The 22,400-nt window shown below is 46.3% G+C and overlaps 2 protein-coding genes across 2 annotated transcripts; both read left to right on the plus strand.

Moving 5' to 3' along the window:
* The first annotated feature begins 6,037 nt into the window (after positions 1–6,037).
* Positions 6,038–14,490, plus strand: LOC135387547 (endothelin-converting enzyme homolog). Its single transcript, XM_064616700.1, has 2 exons — positions 6,038–6,110; positions 11,653–14,490. Exon 2 carries the CDS (start codon positions 11,704–11,706, stop codon positions 13,750–13,752), a length of 2,049 nt encoding a protein of 682 aa, XP_064472770.1. The 5' UTR covers positions 6,038–6,110; positions 11,653–11,703; the 3' UTR covers positions 13,753–14,490.
* Positions 14,491–17,409: 2,919 nt separating this feature from the next.
* On the plus strand, positions 17,410–21,554 carry LOC135389768 (neprilysin-1-like). The gene is made up of 3 exons (XM_064619798.1): positions 17,410–17,952; positions 18,651–18,791; positions 19,119–21,554. Exons 1-3 carry the CDS (start codon positions 17,410–17,412, stop codon positions 21,222–21,224), a joined length of 2,790 nt encoding a protein of 929 aa, XP_064475868.1. The 3' UTR covers positions 21,225–21,554.
* Positions 21,555–22,400: the final 846 nt, after the last annotated feature.

Below are 22,400 nucleotides of genomic sequence, written 5' to 3' on the forward strand. Positions count from 1 at the left end.
TTCTATCGAACGTATGAAGTTTACATATGCGTCACTTATCTGCTTGCAACACTGTAGTTTTTTTCTTCTGGTAATGAAATTAGACGTCATACAGTCTTGTACAACGTCCTACTGCATCTTTTAAGCGGCTTATCCGGACGTTTATCATCTGAAAATTGATAAAATAACGAATAATGGCTTCACGTCTGTTCAGCCTTTACGGCACTACATCTCATGTCGTATATGATTTGCGTGGTTGCATACTAATTTTAGGCCTTCCTTCTTCTTCTTCTTTTTTTTTTTTTTTTTTTTTGAAGTGGCTTCAATACTACTTTGTCCAAATACATGTAAGCCTGGCACGAACAATCGTGACTTCAACGTTAGAGCGATGTTCAGTATTTCACATTCTTCCGTAATAATTCGATATTTTAGGGCAACATTTCTCGCACGTGTCGCGCATGTTCCATTTGAATAACATGTGACGTAATTTTGAAGGCAAAGTTCTCGTGCCTAAATATCGGCAGCGTCGAGAGAGTTTCAAGAAATGTGCGTTGCTTTCGACCTCGTGTCGTTGTTTCGACATTTCAACGGCGAGCCACCATTTGACTCTGCATTTTTCATTCCTGAAGTGAGCCGTTCAACCTCTCCGCACATAAGCGGACGCAGGAACAAAAACAAGGAAGTGACATAAAATTTATTCCTCTGTCCCTCTGTTATTTCGGTGAAACGGACCTTGCCTGCTGTTCTGTGTCGCACAATTTCGCGGGCAACGGGGGCTGCGGAAATATGGAACGATACATCTTGCGTCCACGTGGGCCCGTGTATCGCGGAGAAAACAGGATATCGAGATTCTTGAAAAAAAAACTCATTTTACTGCACGGTACGCACTTTAGACGGCGCAGGCTTTATAATAACACTGTCATTTATAATACTGGTCGGTATTTCAAAGTTTGCGTTACGAAAGGCAGGAGCCAATCATATTTCGCGAAACGATGTAGCTCTGCTTTCGTCGTTTTCTCAGCTGATGAGCCTCTAGTCCCTTTTATGTGATGCCTTGATGCACTTTTCTGAGATTCATTGAACCGAAGATGGGCTGCGTTATTCCAGAATACTTGCCACAGAAGAAAGAACATTCAGACCACCACCCGTTATATCTTTATGTTGCACGTACTCCGACACTTTTATTCAGAACGTGCCAGCTGGACTCCCAACCCGTTCAATTTGTAAGGCAGGAGCTAACACATTCTGTCCTTTGTTATCGACTGCCAGCTATACGACGCACACCAGTGACACTCCAACACTGCCTGGCTGGTCTGGAGCTTTCCCCGCCGGCAACGCGCTGCCGATCTTTCAATGTGACACGGAATTTCTCTTAAAAACTTTGAACAGACATATGAGCAGTAACCAATGAACTTGTTGTGACGACGCCGATACACTAAATAACTCAAAAGTATGTTCTCTTCTGCTTCATTTTGAGGAGTAGCGGGTGGTCTGCCTAACCCAAGCAGCACAACATATTGGCCCAATATCGAACCAATATTGGGGAAAGATGTCGCGCTGCTTGGGCCCATCTCTTTTTGTAATACCTAAACATAAGCTCCGGCCCTTGTCGATTGGTACACTCCCTTCGGTAATCTGGTGCCTTCGATTTTCGGGACGCAGCTCCACGATAACGCGAAAGAAAGCGAAACACACCAAGTGCATTTCCTCGACGGATACGTGTGACATGTATACACAGCGTGAAAGCGCTATCGATAGACGTGCAGGGTACTGACCTGTGCCGAGAACAACAGCAGGAAAAACCTTACGGGATTATTGTGCGTTTGCTTCTGTTATAGTTCGCCATACTTGTGTTGCGTATACACTGTTAGCAAAATTTATACCTTTTGGGGTATAAACGGTTTGTCCCAGGGGGCATACCTGTTGAGGTATAAACGCTATACCTTCCTCAAGGTATACTATCTTTATACCTCCCTGAAGGTATATTATTTGCACCTCAGGGTATAAGCATATACCTCCTAGAGGGTATATTTTGAATACCTTGCGGTATAATTGATGAAAACGGTAATATTCGATTTGTTTCAGCGTCATATCCGAGTGGCGGCTCCCCAGCCGACCTTTCCCCAAATTAAAAAAAAAACAAAAAAGAACCAAAGGAACGATAACGAAACAAGAAAATACCCGGAGACGCTCGTGCACAAACTCACACAGGATGGATGTGAATAGGAGAGGAAAGAAATGAAGTAACAATTAGCATCAAATTGGAAACCAAGAAGTAACACCAACAGATATTAGGAAAAATATTTCCAGGAGCAGTTGGCATTAGCTGAAGAACAGAATCATATACAATTAACGCACCGCGGCTACGCAAGATTGGAGACCATCCTTCGCCCGGGAAGCAACTGAAGAAGTGAGGGCGTGTAACTTATTTATTTTGGGAACCAATAATAGGCTTTAGATGTCACTGCCCAACCTAATTAGAATGCTACTGTATCACTGGCTATGTTTTTAAATTAACTTATTGTTTAACTGAGCTGATATAATCGCCGTCACATATTAATGTGATCCCACATGTTGCGGAACAAAAGGTATGCAAAACACTGAAGTTACACAAAGTTAGTGAAGTTACATCGAACGGCAACGCCACCACTCTGTTTTATTAGCACCAGTTTAACATCACCAATATTGTCGCTTCTAGCCCACACGAGGCTGGGGTTACGCGTTACTCATAGACTTCCCGTTCAAAGTCGACCACCGATACCGGCGTCGAGTATATTACCCACATTCATCACACACAACCTCACACCGCATTGGTACGCCTCTGGAATCAATGCTGCAGCACATTCGTGTTCATCCTGTGCAAAAGTACCCTGTAGTACCTGCGCCGTACCCTGTATACCCAGCATACCCTGTAGCGTCGACTACCCTAAGCTCGATAGCTTAGAGAAATGTCAGAACTGGGCCTCAAAAAGTCAGCAGAAAGTGTTTAAAATGCGCTCCGCTTGTGGAAAGCACCTCAACGCACTGAGCATAAGCAGATATATAGAGAGAGTAGCTTACTGCGGGAGTAGTTGGGATATATACGCAGTGTTCTTTGGATATAAAATTCGCCCAACTAATCTTTCATCAAGTAACGGGAAAAAAAAACGTAGGACACATCAAACGACAAACACTGACGCTCTAGCGAGGAGAAAAATTGCTGCCAAAGGCAGAAATAAAACCAACTAAAAAAAGGGTGTACTGGCCGTCGAAACCTCATACCTACCCGAGTGGGTTACGGAAGTGAGCAGGTCCCTATAAGACGCTTCTTCTGCAACTTCTTATGGCCACCTCAATGTTGGAGGATTTTTAAAGGAAGACTTAGCAACCAAATGGAATTCAAGCTTGCGGTACTCCCACAATCATTTACACGAACTGAACGCGGTTGTGAAATGTCTCACTTGAAAACGAAGCTGGGATCATAAAAACTATTTTTGAAATTTGAAAAAGTCTGGCTCCCACCGAGCGTCCATGGAAGTACTTCTTTCTCTGGTCGGCCAACGTCACCGCGCATTAGTCATATTCCTGCGCTGTTTCTTGACTCTCAGGAAAGCACGCGACCGCTGTTTCTGTCCATCAGTGTCTGAGTAATCTGATCCCGAATTTTGGTCCATTGTCTAGTTTCGGGAATGTAACACAGCGGCTACGACCCGCGTGGTATACTACTTGTCCGCTCCATGCAGGGTGACGTAACGCGTTGGCCTTCGGAGGGGAAAGTTTCTGCGACTCCTCTCCCCGTTCCTGTTTCGGTTTGATTGTTCGCTTATTTGATGCATAATTCTTCACATGAGAAAGAAACAAAGTTGATGGCAGGTAAACTGTGGATATTATGCACCAACCGTGCTCCCACTGCGGAGGCAGTGTTCATACCTTATCCGGTGTTAAGGGAACTCCCTTTGGACCATAGCGAAGGAGGTCGTCAGGATAACATCTGCAGGTGATGGCCTGACCTCCCTTGGTGGTGTTGGTACAGCTACTGCAATGGGTGTCACGGTTACACCCCACAAATGGAGTAGCATGTTACTCTCCTTAGGGGGTGTGACTATTACTCCAAAAGGGAGTGTTCCTTGGAACAATCGTCGTTGTCCACGTCGTTCCACTTCGTCGTTGTCCACGGCCCGCTACACCTCGATATACGTCAGGAGTCAATGCAATCCTGTTCCCAAGGGAGGGACGCAGATGCTCATAACCAGGGCGAGGAGTACGATGCCAGGATAGCGGCAGGAACCGTCGATATCTGACTTGAGTGATATCAGCAAATATCCACACTGGGCAAGGCCTCAGGCGTGATCTAGCCAAGGCAGGCAAGTAGGTAAGACCTCAGGTAGGTAAGACTTCAATCATCTGTCCAGGCAGGGAAATCGTGGCCAGGCTGTCCGCTGCCTCACTGAGTGAAAGCCAGAAAGAGCAGATATAAGTCATATAACTGATAGCAAATCGAACAATATAAGTACCATGCTGAAGGCTACGGGAACTTTCTGGAGGGGGGGGGGGGTAGAATCATGGCAGGCAACTCACTTTTGCAAGAAGGTGTGTAATCTGGAAGGTGAACAGGAAACTGGTAGCCCAACTGAGGAATGAAAAGACAGGCACCAACCCGCTCCTCTGAGAGAGAAGCGTCTGTCGCGATGGCAAGGTGATCGGGAAAATGATGGAGATGTTCAGTCTGCATCGTCTGTGGGATCCGAAAGGAGCAGTTTTGAATGGTAAAGCGAAGCATGTCAGTGACGTTCACCGTGGTTGATGTTACTCGGGACACAAGTGGAGAAAAGTCCACGAGTGACACTTTCAGGGGTGTCTGTAGTTGTTGAGCGAAGACTTACTGAGGAATGTTTGATTTACGCCAACACGCTGTTAGCCAAACGGAAATTTCTCTGAAAGAAGCATTGCTTCCGGTGACAAGAGAGCTCTGACACTGGGAGAGAAACTCAGTGCGCAATTGAAAGCGGGCCTTAAGAGGTGGCGTACGGGCCTCGTATAACGCATTATTTGGAGTATGCTTGGGAAGGTCTACGCAAAGACGAAGTGTGTTTCTCTACATGATGGTACAACCAGGTACAAACAGATGGTACAACCAGATTGTACAAACAAGGTATAACCAGACTCCGGTATAAGTCGGATGTAGCATTTATGCAAGAAAAGTAGGGCAGTCTTACGCATTCCAACACGAACGCTGGAACAGCGACGTATATGATGCAGAGAGTCTTAGCAGCTTTTGTGGTCAGATAGTCAATATGATGGTCCCATCTCATCGTGTCATCATACCAGACGCCCAGTCTGACGAACAGACAACATGCCAATCTTCAGGTCGATATTCAGGGCTGAAGTGGTTGCGGGAAATGAAATCACTGCAGACTTCTGGGCATTCCATGAGAGGTGGACCTAAGACATCCATGTAATCAATATATCTAGGTACGCTTGGAGTTTTGCATGTAGCATATGTAGCAACGAGGAAGAGGCAAAGGACGCTATGTTGTAAGCATGCATAGGTAATGGTCAGAATGTCTGGGTCCAAGCGAAGGAAGCCCATTAAAATATTTAAAAAAAACAGTGGGGACAGAACACTGGGGAATGTGTCTGAGTTGCGATTGAGAGGAGGAAGCAAAATGGCCATCAGAACAATAACAAAAACCTATCCGAAAGAAAATTTCTGACCCACGAGAGTATGCACGGTGGAGTGTCAGCCATGCCCAACCGTTGTAACAGGACGCTGCACTCAATGCTGTCATCAGCATTTGCAACGTCTAGAGTAACGAGAGGAGAAATTATATCCCTGCGCCGGGCGAGACGAATCTAACTCTCGAGGTTTATATCAGCCATCCCGATAGAACATCGTGGACGAAACCCAATCTGACTATCGTTGAGAATTGCTGAGAACTCCACATGCGCAGACAATCCGCGGTGCATAATGTGCGCAACAATCTTGCTGAGGACAGACGTACCATCATCAATTTAGTATTTGCGAAAAAGAAAAAGAATTTGAATGCAGCGACCTTCTGCGCATGCTGTGGTGGGTGACGGGAGCACTCAGAAGAAGAAAAATGACAGCCGCGCTTGTCTCTTGCATTGTAAACAGCGCCGTGTAATTCCCTGTAAGTCTTGCACTTGCGCTTTTCGTGTACTCTTGTCTCATTCTGTCACTCGTCATGTTCTGTAACGGTAGCCCTCTCAAGGGCATTCTCCCGGAGTTGCCCCTTGAGGGGCTGTTCGCAACACGAATGATGGTCTGGTGGCCCTCGTCTCCTTTTGGCTCGCGTTAAATAATATAGAAAACTACCGGTGACGTCCGAGCCTTTACTCGGCATGATCGTTCGACTATCCCAGTCGCACTGCTTCCCTCCAACGATTCGCATGTGTCCTTTGCCAATCCGTGTTATATTCAGCGTGGGCTTGACTCACTGACGCGGACGCTGTTGATGTCCGTGGGGTCCTTATTCGAGGGGTGGTATACTTCATAGGATCTCCAATCCACTGATTGTTTTACATTTCATTATGTGCTCCAATTTCTGCTGTATCCCTGCGCGCAGCTTCACTCCTCCCCACCTCGCGTCTGTCAAGGGCATCCTTCGCGATGTGGACTTGTGCTTGTCGTCCGCGTACCTGATCGATTTAATGCTCCCTTGTGGTACAATTTCTGTGCAACGATATAGCAAGCTTTCCGAAGGCTCATCTGTTCCCGTTGATTCAGTCGCCGTGACATTTATGGGTCACGGTCGCCCTCTTGAAATAAAATCCCGCGTCGGCATGCCGTGCTCGCCAGTTACTCAGAGCAGGCAGCACATGGTGTTGTCTACTTATGAAGCTCACAAGGACACTGAGCACCGCCGCGCAAAGTTGTAATGCGAAACATTCGATTCTCGTAGTCAAAACAATCAACAATGGATCAAGCAATGTTGTGAAGAGCAGTTGAGACGCTGCTTCCAGGCGGCGACGTGTCGTAGCAGGTGCCAGCCGGATGTAACTGCGATTTTCATTTCACTTTCGTGTAACTGTCGCATTTTGCTCCCGGAAGGAGTAACGTGAGGAACGAAATTGCCGACGTAATTAGCGAACGGCAACCAAAAGGGACATCGTATGCTTACTGAAAGACAGTGAAATAACATAACGCGGAGGCGTCCTTGCCAAAGTGACACGCGGCACGTCGTCGTCTGGGGACGTGCGTCTCAGGCTCTCAGCTGCCCTTGGCAACGTCTTGGTTGTTGGGGTACGTGAAACGCACCTTTCGTGTTATAACTTTCCGTCGCGGTGCTGAATTACCATGAGCTTTATATGTAGACAACACAATGTGCCACCTGCATTAACTAATTGGGGGGGGGGGGGGGTATGCCGGGACGTGTAGACTTTTATAAGGTAAGTCCCTGTATATGGCCTTGTGTTCTCCGTGTTAATGAATTCATCAGGTATCCGCTCCAGTGCAAACAATGTTGGCGTTTTGGTCACGTTTTGGTGCAATAAATTTCCACAAGATCATGTGGACGCCTTCTGCCCCGCTTCACAACTCTTGTGTCGTCTCGGTAAGCAATCACATGTTGGTGATTCCGATGCCTGCCGAGCGAGGAAGGCGGAGGCCTCAGTATAAAGCACAACTAAGAGGCGTCAGTCATAGGGGTCAGTGAGCAAGCATCCGCAAATAAAGCACGGGTTGACTGACTGAATATGATGACTACGACTCGGACCACCCTACCCCTATACAGTGTCGGGAAGAAATGGACGACGCTGGTCAGCGACTCATAACGATAATCTACAAGAAATCCTGAAAGCCAGTCCGTTACGCTAAGGCCGCGTTCACACGGGCAAACTTTCTGCACCAGATCGAACCAACGTCTTGTGACCAACTTCAAGACGGTGCAATATCCGCGTTCGCACGTATAACCAACTCGGCTCCACCGACAAACAACCTTACGATAATCGGAGGCTGTGGGTGCGAATGCAACTGATGATGCCTCTTCGTAAACTGCTCACTGCGTACGTTTATTTAACCAAAAGAGTAGCGACGTATATCAGTGCTCCTCTTGTTGATTGGCTGGAACAACACCAACTTTCCGGTGCACGTGCACGAGCAACTTCTCAAGATTTCGGTCGGGGAGGTTTCCGGTGTCGGCCGACTAGCAGCGACTCTAAAACTGCTGATGGTTGCTGGAAAAGGTTGCCCCGTGTAAACGCTGCCTTATGATTCTACAGACCTTGTGGTCGCTCGACTTTTTCTCGGGTCCTGCGCGATTTGGTCTCCTTAGTCGACAGTCTGCAACGCACCTGTCAAGATTTTTATCACCTACGTCAGACCCATTTGGAATTTTCTTATTTCTCCTTCTCTGCGTATTGAAACGTCTCACACAAAGTGGTATATTTACATCTGATGCATTAAAGTATGTTTGTCAGTCAGTGCTTCGTGTTTGTGTCCCTACGCTGAGGTTTTATCGCTTTTAAAACTAACTCCCCGTCCCCCTCCGCTCTTAATTTTTCGTGCACGTGCGCAGCCGTCTCCTAGTTGCCCAGATTGCCCGTGTGATGACACAGTGAAACACTTCTTTCTCCGTTGTCCCTTTTATGGTATCTAACATGGCCAAAAACTGCTGTCATCTTGTAAAGCAGTATGTGAAAAGCATTCCCACAAAATATATCTGTTCAAAGTTGTTTCATCACGGTGCAATTAATTTGAAAAATCGCTGTCGCCGTGACAGGCCGGAGCGCTCCAGCTGCAGACCACACCCACTCTACTGTGGCGTAGGTGGTAGAGAGCCCCTCATTCGTTCGTAGGAAAAACCGTCTGCCACGAACATTGCGAGCTGTTTCTTGTTGACTTCTATTCTTTATATGATTTATATCACGTTTTCTAAAAAAAAACAAAGCACATATGCATCCTGAGGAAATAAGATTACGATCACAAGAGTAATATATCCGTGGCTTCTGTGCAATCTCAGAATTCACAGTAGCAGAAAGCAAGCGTTGGCGGCGGTATTGTGGCACCACCTATTAGCCACTGACCCAACTGCGCGGTGAAAACGGTCGGACAGGCTACACACTGCATGTCGGTAGGTAAGCACGGGGTTTTCGCTGTACAAGGTCAGTTAATTTCGGGCTGCACCACTCGTTCGTCCCGTGGTATCTGCGGTCCCAAAAAATCGTGGTGGTGTCGTGGACAGCCTTCAAACCCTCCGTTTCGGACATCACGTAGCCGGAGAACGCATGGCGTCTAGGAAGCGGTAGCAGACGCTCCGGCCTGCGCGATGTTGCTCACCTCGATCATGTGATCCCAGGTCCAATTAGGAGTGTCCTTTCCACTTGCGTCACATAGTGACGCGCGTAGTGGTGCTCATCACGTGCCAGGAGGGTGTTTCGCGCACTGGAGGTTCGGGGAGCTATTGCAGGCGTCCCAATTTCGCTACGGTTGCACTAATTGTGCGAAAACTGTTTTCGGCCGCCTAATATTCCATACTGACCAAAAATAGAAACAAAGTTGTGGGCCTTTAGACTGCTCCTCTAAACATTTTCCGTTCCCTCATCTCTACCTACTATTTTGTGTTTTGGTCACACCGCGGACACCACCACTCCATCAGCCGTCTTCCGTGCTATCCTGTCGTTCATCCCATCGTCTAATCGTTTTTAATCTTCAATCTCATTTCTCATTTTTGATCCTCTAATTCGTGCACCCATTGACCCTTGCGGCCTATTGCCTTCAGCTATGTGCCACACCTAGAAGTAGAAGGAGCAGTTCCCAAGAAATGGCCCCGCCAGATGGAGGAACTGGAGTGGAGGTTAGTTCAGTGTAAAACTCGGCTAGAGAATTTACTTTCAGTTCGTTTTCCTGCCATTCGAATCTCATGTTCTGTCACTGCGCTTTGCGGATGGACCTCGATATTCCCGATTGCGAGATCCCCGATATAGAAATTCCCGTTATGGTGTATTGTCATCAGGCAGGAGAGCTACCTATGGAGGTAGGCTCCAAGAAAAATGAAGGAGAATGCTCGATTGCTTCGTAAGATGTTATATGCCGTGTTTAAAACCCCCACCCATTTATAACCACCCAAGTTAACGGGTTTTCGAAGTCTGTTCAAGTCGTTTTTGCGAACGAAAGCCAAATTTTAGCGGCCGTTAGGCTTAGCGAGGCACACACCACGGAACACCACGTTGGTTAGTTCATTATTAGGTTAGTCCAAGTTTGGTGTTTGCATTTCTCTGTCCAGGTTAGTCCCTAAGTTCGCTGTTGACAGTACCCTGCGCGCGACTGTGCATTGTATAGTGAAATAACGTTTATTTCCAGTAGTTTATTGTGCAGCGGGGATTTCGAGGTACACCTCGCTTTACATGTGGAAATTACGTCATTCAAGATACTTTCTTCAGAGCACGTAGATGTTGTTAAAACTTGAAAATCATAGCTATCGAGGGATAAAGACAGGGATATAACCAGAAAAGTTGCCCTTGGGGGAGGGGGGGGGGGGCGAAGAAGCGCGGAGGGGGGCGTGATACTCCACTAGACGCAGGACACGCGAAATAGCTCGCTTAATTCCCGTTCGGCAAAGCTAACAAGATATTTCTGCATTGTTCTTGTTGAGACCTTGCGTGTGCTTTCCTATATAGCTTTGGTGCGATTCCAAAATCACGTCCTACGCCTACACAGTATCATGTCTATGTTTCCACGTATTACACCAGTCCAGAAAACTACACCATTCGTTCGCAGAGAGCCTCAGTCAAACATAGTTCCCTCATCTACTCTAAGGCGGTTTGTGACATGGCTCCAAACGGTAGAACGGTGAAAACGGTGATGACTCAAGACGTTTCTTGTATACCGTGTGGGGAATGTAAAAAGTATACTTCGGAAACCCGCCCCTAACAAAATCCACCAGGCTGGTGTTCTGGTGTTGGAACCTGCCGTTACTTGGAACCTTTGGTGTTGTGATGTTGCATCGTAATTAACTCGTGTGTCTCTGGTAGAAGAGTGGTCGTAATCACTGTAACATGGATTGGAACAGTTTCTTTTATTTTGATTTTGTTGTTGTTGTTGTTCATCGGCAGATCACTTGGCCAGCCCAAGACAGTGCCCAAAAATAATGGACTCCCGTGCAACTGGGCTCTAAAAGCGCTATTCTGTTGGCATCGCGCTCCACCTTATAGTCACGGCATGCATGGTCAGGCATAAATGGGAAGACGACGTTGCCTTCCCCCAGTTTGTTGATGGCCGGTGATTGTAAATGCGGTGATGCGAAGTGGCTCAGCGGCTGCATCCCTTTGTCGTCGTACCACGTTTTCATGTCTTTGCTTTGATGCCAAAGTGTTCTGGTTTCAACGGAGAAAGCAGCTTCCGTCTTACGGGCAACCACTCTCTGATCTCCTCGATCTTACAGGCAACCCTGATCTCTGATAATCCCCTGAATCTGATCGCAGGATATCGGGGCGATTCTGATGTATCTCCCAATCGTACGCGCAGCAACGCTTGTTTGCTTGCGATATTTTTCGGCCTTTGAGACTTCATCTCTCTGTACGCATCGGCCTAAATTTAATTGGCGTGAGCTTAAAATGTTATTCAATGTTTCGATTAATCGTTTAAATAAAACGTATTACCGTTCAAGAATTAGCGCAACAGTCGTCAACCTGTGTATTCAACTGGCCTCAACATGCCTTATTTTTCTTTTTCAGGTGAGACCAGGACACAGTGAATCGAAAACAAAGCTGCATGTTCTTCTTGGAATGATAGCCATCGCGTTTGCTCTGGCGCTGGCAGCCATCGCGTTGGCCGTGATGCTGAAGAAGGAAAGAAAACCAGAGGGCGACACAGTCTGCGATACTGAAGACTGTCAGTACATGCGTTGGCTCATTGACGTCTCAGTGGACACAAGCAAAGACCCTTGCGCAAACTTCTACCTCTTTACTTGTAGCGGGGCATTCAAGGAATTGTCTGCGCTGTACGATCGCTTGAAATCAAGCAACTTGGCTATCATACAGCATAATACCACATCCAATATTCTGGAAAGCCTGAAAAAAGTCAGCATCCCGACAACAGGACAAACAGCATACCAGAAATCGGCTGCATATTTTCGGCATTGTGCAGAGTATCATAACGCAACGGCCCTCAGCTCTATCAAAGCGTTTTTAACTCAGCACGGCATGGATGCTACAAAGACCATGAATTTCGACATCCTCGGCCTCACGTTGAAATTCATTTTTGTCTTCAGAATTCCTTTAATATTTGGAATGGGACTATCACTGAGTCCTCTTCCAGCTTCGGGATTTGTTAGAACCAAGCCCGGAATCGTTATGTTATTACGAGGAAGCTTCGTCGACTCCATGCACGAATATAAGCAAGAGAGCAAGGAGCAACGTGAGAAACGTGTCAGCACGGTTTTATCGGCGATATTTCCTGGAGAAGTCTCGTCAGCATTGGTGAATAGCATTATGCAAGCGGAAGACAACACTGCCAGTGAATATGGCCACCACTTCGATTTCAAACGCACGGGAATGGATGAAGCCAAGGCAACGTTCGATTTTGTCTTCCCGTTATCCAAATTAGGTCTCGAAAACAACGACACCGCCTTGGCGTCCAGGTGGCATGAAACCCTGAGGGACATGACGGGCTCAAGGCTTCCCCGGGACAAGGAAGTCGCCACGACGAAAGAACACGTTTCTTTTTTCTACGGCTTGTTCGGAAAAGCTGCAGTTATTTCAGAGGGCGATACCAGATTGTACTTTGCCTGGAGAACTGCGTTTTACCTTTATACAACGGCACTGTTCGATCCCGAGGGTAGCTACGAGAAAGCGTGTCTGAAGAATGTTCTTCAAACTTTTCCGAACGCAGCATCATCTGAAGTTCTGTTCAGCGTCGTCAATGCTTCTAGGATTAACTTCGTCGAAGAAATGGCCGACGTCATAACTGAAGAAGTTAAGGAGTCGCTCAAGACCTCCCAGTGGATCGACGACATAACCCGTCAAAAAGCACTGCAGAAGATTTCTAGTGTGGAGAAACTAATCGGCTACGTTCCAGGGTTCAACACTCCAGCAAACATCGACGCGTTCTTCAGGGACCTTGCGGACCTAAGCGGCCCTTATACTATGGATTACATCAATGTCTTGAAATTCGAGACGAAACTTTACTGGGACGCTGTGCTGGCTGACTCGCAATATTTGGATCGAAAACTTCGTCTGCCTCCAGTATATGCCGCTAGCGCTGTCAACGAGATCACCAAAATCACAATCCCCGCAGGCGTTATGCTCCCACCAGTCTTTGCATATGGTGCTCCTCCAGAAGTGAACTATGGTTCGCTTGGGCGTGTCATCACGAATGTGGTCATGGAAACGTTCGACGTGATGGGCATCTATGGGGACGCTTACACTGTCGATTCCCAATGGTTTACGAATAGAAGCATTCAAGAGTACAATAAGCGGATTCATTGCTACAACGAGAGCGTCGAGCATGCTCCAAAGGCGAGACAGTACAATCAGCATTCCGCACAAGAGTATCTGGCCGGTGTTCTGGGCTCTAACACGATCGTGAGGGCGTACCAGAAAGCTTCGAAAAACTCCACTGCGTCCCTGGGAAACTTGAAAGGATTCACGAAGGACCAGATATTCTACATTTCCTTCTGTCTGGCGTGGTGCGGGCGTGGCGAACCAGACGCACCTCATCCGCCGTTCGATGAGAGATGCAACGTGCCACTCATGAACTCTGAGCACTTCAGTGAGACTTTCTCATGTCATAAGGATTCGCCTATGAACCCGTCAAAGAAATGTTCTTTCTGGTAGACTTGTAGTGTAGATTGTATAAACCGAATTTTATTGTGCAGACCACCGCATATACAGAGCGTTGTGGTAAAGGCATGCTGTCAACGCAGTAAAGAAGTATATATAAAGAAGTAATACGACGTTACACGTAGTCAGAGAATGTGTGATTTTGTCATTTGATGCACTTTTCGTGCAATCGCGTTGAATTGGATTTCTATGAATCCCCTTGTGGACTGAACAGGCTTCAAGCAGCCAAAAACAACAAACAGCTAAAAATCTAACTTCGAACTGGTTGGAATCGGATCAGCCATTTTTGCGCTTCTTCAAAGAGAGAGGAATTGCCCGATGCGCTAGACCAGGAGAATACGCCTGCCTGCTTCTATCAGACATCACTGCGATCACTGTGTGATCAGTGATGTCTGAAGCATGGGAAGTTGGGTTGAAGCCATGTAGTTGGTTGACGTTAGGGATTGTTCTTGTTAGCCGGGATTCAACGATACTAGCGTAATAGGCATAGGCTCAGATAGAACTGTTCGTGTTCGTGAAATTCTAGAGGTGTTCCACATTAGTTTACATGGCAACACGTGCATAAGTGTACCATCACTTTCCTTAACTCATCTGGAAAGAGATTTCTGTGCTTGTTAAGATTACACATGGAAATGCATTTTGTTATCGCTCCAAGTGCTATTACTGTGTTGCAGTACGTTGTTTGCCTTGTGTATTGTATATATTTGTCCCCTTCCATTAAACTTCTGCTAGTTACGAGTCTGCAGGTCTCCTGCCGTTTATGTTTTAACCCGCTTGTCTGCGTCCTTTGCTGCAGTTCCACTCAAGTATGTTCAATGACTATACTTGCAGTCCTGAGGAGTAAATTGCGGGATCCGGGAACTAAAATGGGAGTAATTGCAATCTAGGGGACACGAACACTCTTCAAATACGCCCTAGTTTACTCTTTTTCTCTCTCTCTCTCTCTCTCTCTGTTTATCTTTTTCTTTTTCTTTTCTAAGGGTGTGTACCTTCCAGCATTTAGGAAGCGAGCCAGAACGGCAACAAATGTTCGTAATTGAAAGATAACGATTGATTAAAACAATAGATGTATTTTTTTTTTTTTTTTTTTTTTCGTATTTATTTCCGAAGGAAAAGGGAGGTACAGCAAAAAAGCTGCAGAGGCAGCTTGACAGCAACCGTACCCCCAGATACCAGGGTAACAGCAACAGAAAACACTCTATACAAATCAAGAGTATATCAATCTACGCAACAAGCATTAAAAATATTATGGCAATGCACCACATGCTGCGCGCGCACATTTTGTACACAGTTTTATTGAAACTGAACTGCATCTGTAAAAAAAAAAAAAAAAAAAAAAAAGAGAGAGAAATGTTTAAGCGTAACATCCTGACCTACTTCACCCCTGTGACAAAGTATTTCTTTAGTTCTCTCTGTGGCATTACAGATATGGCTGACCCGGCGTAAAAGTATGTATTTAATATGCGCGGAATATTGTAAAGTAACATCTGTTTTCCGTATTCAGTTCTGACTGTTGGGGTAACCCACCTGCATTCTTGTCGCGTGTTATATGGTGTAGATGTTTCTCGTACATCTGCTAACCTATTTTAGGGTGGCTGTCTCACTTACGTTGCATTCACTTCTAAGCACAGCATCGATGGGTTTACGCGTGATCGTCATTAACCGGCGAGGTGTTCGTGGAGGAGAGCATGCCCCAAGATGTCGTCGCAGGAAAAGAAGGGTATCCGAACGAGAATCCATTTTTATCTCCATTTTGTTTGCACTGTATTTGTTCAACAAAAATTTCACAAATTGTAACTTGATAGCAAATCTTGAAAGTACAATCACTTACCTTCTCGAGTGTTTAATATCCTGCTCAAATAATTTTGAGAGCGAGTGCTTAGTACTCTACTCAGTAACTTAACTTTACAAAATCGGCTAGTTTTCCTATAAGTAATGTAATGCATACATATACTAACTTTCCTCAGCGAATGCAATAGATAGTTGTGATGCCGTGTTAGCACCGCGAAGCAACTGTGGCTATAAGCGGGATACAGACGTGGACAGATGGAGAGAGGACAGCAGGAAAGAGAGGGGGTTAGTATGCGTCCTGGGCCGACTTCATGGGGAACTGTGACGACATTCGTCTGGAAAGTCTTCGGAAAACCCAGGGAAAATCTCAGACAGCACAGCCGGTGACAGGATTCGAACCCGTGTCCTCTCCCAGTCTCGGCGTGGAAAGCGATCATCCTAACCACTATGCCACGGGAGCTAGTAACAGATAGCTGTGCTCGCTACGTTGAATACAATTGCAAATTTAATTTTTTCAGTAACGATCTCTGCACTCCACTCTATACCGCATGCACTTGTTCCTTATACTTTAATGTCTTTGTCTTTTTTATGGCCCTACTTCCTGCTCACGTATTCGAGATCATCGACTGGCCCGACATCTTCTACCACTGACTGAATCATTACGTCGCACCGGATGTAAATGTAGAATGCAGTTGCTTGTGGCTGCGCTTGTGCAGGAATAAATGATGTTATATTACTGGCATATGGAACAGAAACAACGACTGCGAAAGCAGATTCAGAAATCAAGACGACGCGCAGAAGGTACGTCCACCAATGTTTGTTGTATACGTACATCATCTGTTTACGACATCTGTAAGGTAAGCTGTAGGCGAGGGTTAGATTGTTGCTTGATGAACATGAGCCGGACACATAGTCGGATAACAAAGGCTTTCGAATATCTCCAAACATCACAACGTTTTAGTCCAATATTGGCTGCATATTGGCAATACCGGCCCAATACTTGACCAGTATTTCGAAGACGTTGTGCTCCTTTGGTAATTAACGTAACGTCAATGCGGAGGCCGAATCGACAATGAGGACAATCATGACAGTTAAGCCTATCTCGGGGATTCGTCATGAACGTGAGTGTGCATGGAAGAAAATGCAAGAGAGGATGTGTGGCGAGAGTGATTATGTACCCGTGTCTTTCTGGGCGAGGACCTATGTTAAAGAGAGCGCAATGTCGTCGTATAGTGTAGTGGGAGACAGACCTGACCAGCAATCAAAGAGGTGTTGGTTCGATCCCTTGCATTCACAGACTTTTCATCAACTACCGTCCTCGAGAATGTAGGGCATGCTGGTGTACCAAAGCTGATGCAACACAGTTCAAAGCTGAGAAAGCTTGCAATAAAAGCTATGCAGTGCGAGCATGCTGAGGAACTCTGAATCGCAACATAGCAAAGAAACATACAAGTACCATAGATGTAATGACATGATGCGAAACATCTGACATTATACACAATCCAACACTTCAAAGAACTGGAACGTCTGGGATGTGCGCAGCTAATAAAGCGCAGCTCTTAAAGAGTCTAACATTCAATAACCATCCTTGTTTCAATTCATCAGTTTCAGCATTTTTTATGTCTTCAGGTCAGCGCAATCAACGCTACAGCAATGATACCCCTGAAACTCCACAAGAGCTCCGCCGAACCAACAAACACCTTTTCATTCACACATATGGTGCGGGTGCTTCTGCTTCTGCTCAGACTTCAAGGCTTAACACCGTTTGACGAAGAAGCGAGTGAACAGCCTCGTCACAACTACAAACACTGGCGCTGCGTGAAGCCTAGACACGTCCTCCTCGCTTCCATCAGCGTCTACATGGTCCACTTTGTAGCAGCATCTTGCACTGGAGCCACGAGGAACCGCGGCGGCGTCCTGAGTGTCTTCTCTGACCTGTCGTACGTGTTCCGTATCGTTATATCCGTCGCTACTACGTTCCACACCATGATGCACCGGCGAGTCATGTCCCACTTACTCAGGATGTCGACAGAGATATTTCCCCACGACGTTCCGGACCAATGCTTCCGGCAGGTTCGAAAATACTCTCTCGTTATGACCACTCTCGGCGTTACAAACCTCGCTGTGTTTCTTGGAAGCAAGGCGACGGAATTATACGCTCTGGGGTTTAAAAAATATGCAGAGTACAACCTTTACAACAGCTCTTTCACATCGGCGAGTCCCGTACTGGGATACACTGTACCCGTTATTGATATCCTCTTCTGCAGTGTCATATCCACTATGTCAATCTGGGTGATGGGATTTTATATCTGTTTCTGTAAATATATCAGTGGACTGTGTACAGCGTTTCACGCATTCGTCGAAGAGAACGTTTGCGGACGTGCTTTCATCGATGTAGCTTCGGTACGGAGATGCAGAGTTTACCACGCAAAGCTCTGCCACTTGATCTTCCAGTGTGATCAGATATACAACGCTATGCTATTTGTTTGGTACGCCGACATTGTACTGAGTTTCGTTTTATCGATGCCCACGATATTAGGGAAGATTGGCATAGAGTCACCCACGTCTTATGTGTTCGCAATAGCGGATGTGTTGTGTAGCATCGCGCTCTTGTTGATATTTAACGTTGCAGCCTCTGACCCGGGGCGCCTGATAAGGAATTCGATGGTCCATGTATTGAAGATCGGAACGGATAAAGATTCTGCGGATGTAAGGGCCGTGTATGAAGTTCAGTTGTTGGCAGACGCTGTTCAGTTCGCCAAAGTGGAAATGACCGGTTTCAGTTGTTTCGATGTTGATAGGAGGCTAACGATTACAATACTGTCCATGTTCACCACGTACGTCGTAATTGTTTATCAGTTTCTTCACCCATCTAGTTAGCTTGATTGTATAGCATGTAGCGTGTACATCTGTAGCACATGTTGTTAAGTTGAATCACAAATAAAGAAAATGCTTTAGCGTTGAATGTGACCATACGTCACATAATTCTTTTTTTTTTTTTTTGAAAGCACGCAGTACGTAGTCCGCAGACCCCAATGGCTTTAATGCTGACAGTGTACATGCAGAAGTCACTATATATGGTTAAATGACATCATGTGTAGGCAATAACAGCAACGGCATCGACATCAACCTCAACGGTGCAGTCCAGTGCCCTTTGTCTTCGTCAAGGCGTCACTGGCGTTCTATTTTGTTTCATCGGACCCTATGGAGTTAAGGCTGGTCCGGGGCTCAACGCTCTCATGGTAAGACCTGCCAACATTTATTAGTAGCGTAAAGCATTGTCGTGCTTACGTTTGTAGAGGTGTAATAAGTCCGCTATGCCCATCCCAGCTCTTACCGCTCGATCTTACCGCTGTCGTAGGCGACACCAACCTGCTAGTGCTTCCAATCGCGACTATAGTGCGATAGTCTAATTTGGATCATATGGTCCAAATTATAAACTCTCGCAGATATTCAAAAGCAAGCAAGTATAACGACGAGCAAGTATAACAAGGAAGTATCTCACGTTTCGAACCCAACACAGGTGACGACTATGGGTTTACACCTTTTCTGTTCCTTTTGTCCTGCAGATCTCTGTTCTACTGCCACAAGAGAGAATCATGCGCATGATGATGAGAGTTACCATTTGTGTACGGCTCACTCTTTTTGCTGGAGCATCCTTGTGGCTTCTCTCGCGTGTTCTGAGGTCGACTTCTTACGGTGACCACAGGAAACAAGAAAACGGAAAAAACATCGACACGCAAGCAGGCGGCGTTTGTGTTACGGAGGACTGCCAGTACATGCGGTGGCTCATCGACATCTCCGTGGACAATAGCAAAGAGCCTTGCGACAACTTCTACACCTACGTCTGCACTGGAGCACAGAAGAGGTTCTCAGAAGACTTTGACTTTATGAAAGGAGGCATGCTGAATGTAATGAGCTTAAACATGACGAGGAACATCTACAGGCACTTAAGGTTTACGGTACTTCCAAAGACGGGACAGACACAGTTTGAGAAAGCAGCTGCGTTTTTCCAACATTGTAGAAATGCAAACATGCGTGAAAACGTTAACGCTATCGTGCAGTTCCTGGAAGAGCACCGCATGTCGTTCGCTAAAGGTCTGAACTTCGATCCATTGGACGTTCAAGTAGAATTCTTGGTGAAGACAGACATTCCGCTGATATTCCATATGTCTTCATTACTTCTACCCGGTATGAACGAATTCATATTTGCAATGTTTCAACACGCAGATTTTAATGCTTCCAAGGCAATGCAGCTGCAAGAACGACACCAGCGAGGAAAACGTATTAGTGCTATCTTGAAGGCCGTTTTTTCTGCTACGATCGACGAATCTCTCCTAGCTTCTATCATAGACGCAGAAGATAAGCTAATAGAGATGTCCGAATACCCGAACTCTGCAACGAACACACAATTCGAATTCTTCGTTTCCAACTTAGGAGACATTATGGAAGACAGCGCTCTGTCACGAAATTGGATGACCGTTCTTCAACGCCACGCCAGGAATGGTCTACCTGGAGACAGAAGGCTCACCATGACCGCATCAGACATAGCCTTTTTTCACTCAGTGTATGGAAGCAAAATGGCGATACCGTCCAGTGATTTAAAGATATACATCGCTTGGAGGACAACACTCTACCTCTTCAGCACTGCTGGCTTGCTACACACCGAAAACGTTAACGATATCAGGTGTCTGCGAATCGTTTTCGAGACATTTCCAAATGTAGCAGCTTCCACGGTCGTCTCCTCTACACTCAACCAGACAAGAATCGCCTCGATTAATAAGATCGTCGCTAACATATTTGAGGAAGTTAAGGATTCGTTCTACAAATCGTCCTGGCTCGACGCTGACACTCGTAACGGAGCCCTGGTCAAGCTGTCCTTGCTGAAGAAGCGCGTTGGCTACGTTTTAGATCTCAATTCCTCCACGGCCGTTGATGCGTTCATCAAAGATGTCCCCGATTTGAACGGTCCGTTCGTCGCCGACCTCATTAAGGTGCAGACGGCGGCAACGCAATCGATATTGTCCAATGTACTTAACAATTCTGTAGATCATATTCTAACCCATCGACCTCCGATGCCTATCTATAGCGCCAATGCAGCTTACACAACGCAGCTCAATGCGATTTTTATTCCACCGGCTATAATGCACAGACCTGCTTTCGCGTATGGAGCTCCTCCCGAAGTAAACTACGGCGCTCTGGGGCACGTGTTGATGCACGAGATCATGCACGCCTACGACGAGAATGGTCGCTATTTTGACGGTTTCGGCGAGGGATCCGAGTGGTTGACGTGGAAAAGTTCAATAGCGTACGAGACACGTGTTCGCTGCCACAACGTAAGCATGCGGTGGGCTCTTAAAGGCAAGTTGTTGGTTGACTACCAGAACGAGTATCTCGCAGACATTATGGGCGAGATGTCTCTCTTGAATGCGTACAAGAAGGCCTCAAGAAAGACGGCCGGATCTCTAGGTCAAGTGAAGGACTTAACGAGGGATCAGATATTTTACGTTTCCTGGTGTCTCCTGTGGTGTGGGAAGAAGTTCCCGGATGCCAGTCACCCGCCATTGGACGAGCGGTGCAATGTTCCTCTTATGAACTCTGTTCACTTCAGTGAAGTTTTTTCTTGTGACAATCGTGCTCATATGAATCCAGCACTGAAGTGCCCCTTCTGGTAGAGCGTATAATAATGTGCTGCGTTGTAGTGCAACTACAATTTATTTATTTATTTACATACCCTCAAGGTCCAGAGGGGCAAGTAGAGGGGGTGGTGGAGTTACGGAAGAATTGGGCAAAAATATAGGATAAGATAAGTGGGTAGTACAAATCATAATATCTAAACATCAAACACAATCAACATACGACATAATCAAACTGTAACAGTCAAAAACATCACTTATAAACGTCCTGATCATTGGTTGTGAGCATAGTATGATGGTTACGGGGCACAGGCATGAACAACAAAGGGGAGAGTGCCAAGAACCAAAAGGAACACATCGAGAGAGATGCCGGCGTTGGTCACAGATTGAAATAATCTAATAGACCTAATAATAATAGATCAAATAATCTAATACTCTAATGGTAAGAGACCCAATGCAAAGCATTTTGACACGAGCGGCGTGTACAGTAGGTACCACCATATGCTCGTCACTTCCAACTACCCCGGGGTGGAATATTTGTAGTGATGGTTTACCTGCAATACATTCAATGTTCGTGAAAGAAAATATATTACTTATGCGCATAGGCATTTCTCTCGTGCTTCAAATTAGAGTCCGCGAACCAGCCTTGTTCATAATCGTGCCAGGGAACCATACTCTGGTGTGAACTAAAAATACTCTTAGCGAGCTGTAAGCACGCGCATTCTTATCTTAGGAGCGTCTAGACAAGGGGAGGCCAGAGTTCGCCTGCTTATCACCTTCGGCTATATCGAGTAGCCCGGCGTTCCTGGCCACATCCAACATTAGCATACCGGGCGCACTTTTCTACGTTAACCAACCCAAGCGCCACAATGCATTGAAAGTACATGAGGGTGGCTTGCAGTTGCTTTAAAGGTGTGGTGCCTTCTTCCGCCACGCTGCCCATGAAGAACAAAACCTCGACCTATTCGTTCGCTGGTCCTCTCAGTACATTGCGCTGCTCATGAAGTGTGATTAGTGCGCTTTAATGTATCGTACGCTATCGCCTTTGCGTACGTAAGGGATAGCGTGCTGGTTCTGCGCCCTGCGCGAAGCTCTTCATGGTTTGCGCGTGCGCAGCTACAACAAAAGCTATAGTTTCATTTGTCTTGAGCGCTAGCCTGACACGACAGAGCGAGCCGCAACAACGTCATTTTGTTTCCTGAACTCCCTTAGAAA

This window comes from Ornithodoros turicata, chromosome 3 (genome assembly GCF_037126465.1).
Source record: "Ornithodoros turicata isolate Travis chromosome 3, ASM3712646v1, whole genome shotgun sequence".
Classification (NCBI taxonomy): domain Eukaryota; kingdom Metazoa; phylum Arthropoda; class Arachnida; order Ixodida; family Argasidae; genus Ornithodoros; species Ornithodoros turicata.

Coding starts and splice junctions, on each gene's coding strand:
- LOC135387547 (XM_064616700.1), top strand. CDS start 11,704: ATGATAGCCATCGCGTTTGCTCTGGCGCTGGCAGCCATCGCGTTGGCC.
- LOC135389768 (XM_064619798.1), top strand. CDS start 17,410: ATGGTCCACTTTGTAGCAGCATCTTGCACTGGAGCCACGAGGAACCGC. Junction 17,953..18,650: donor CTTTCATCGATGTAGCTTCG/GTACGGAGATGC, acceptor CATCATGTGTAG/GCAATAACAGCAACGGCATC. Junction 18,792..19,118: donor CGGGGCTCAACGCTCTCATG/GTAAGACCTGCC, acceptor TTTGTCCTGCAG/ATCTCTGTTCTACTGCCACA.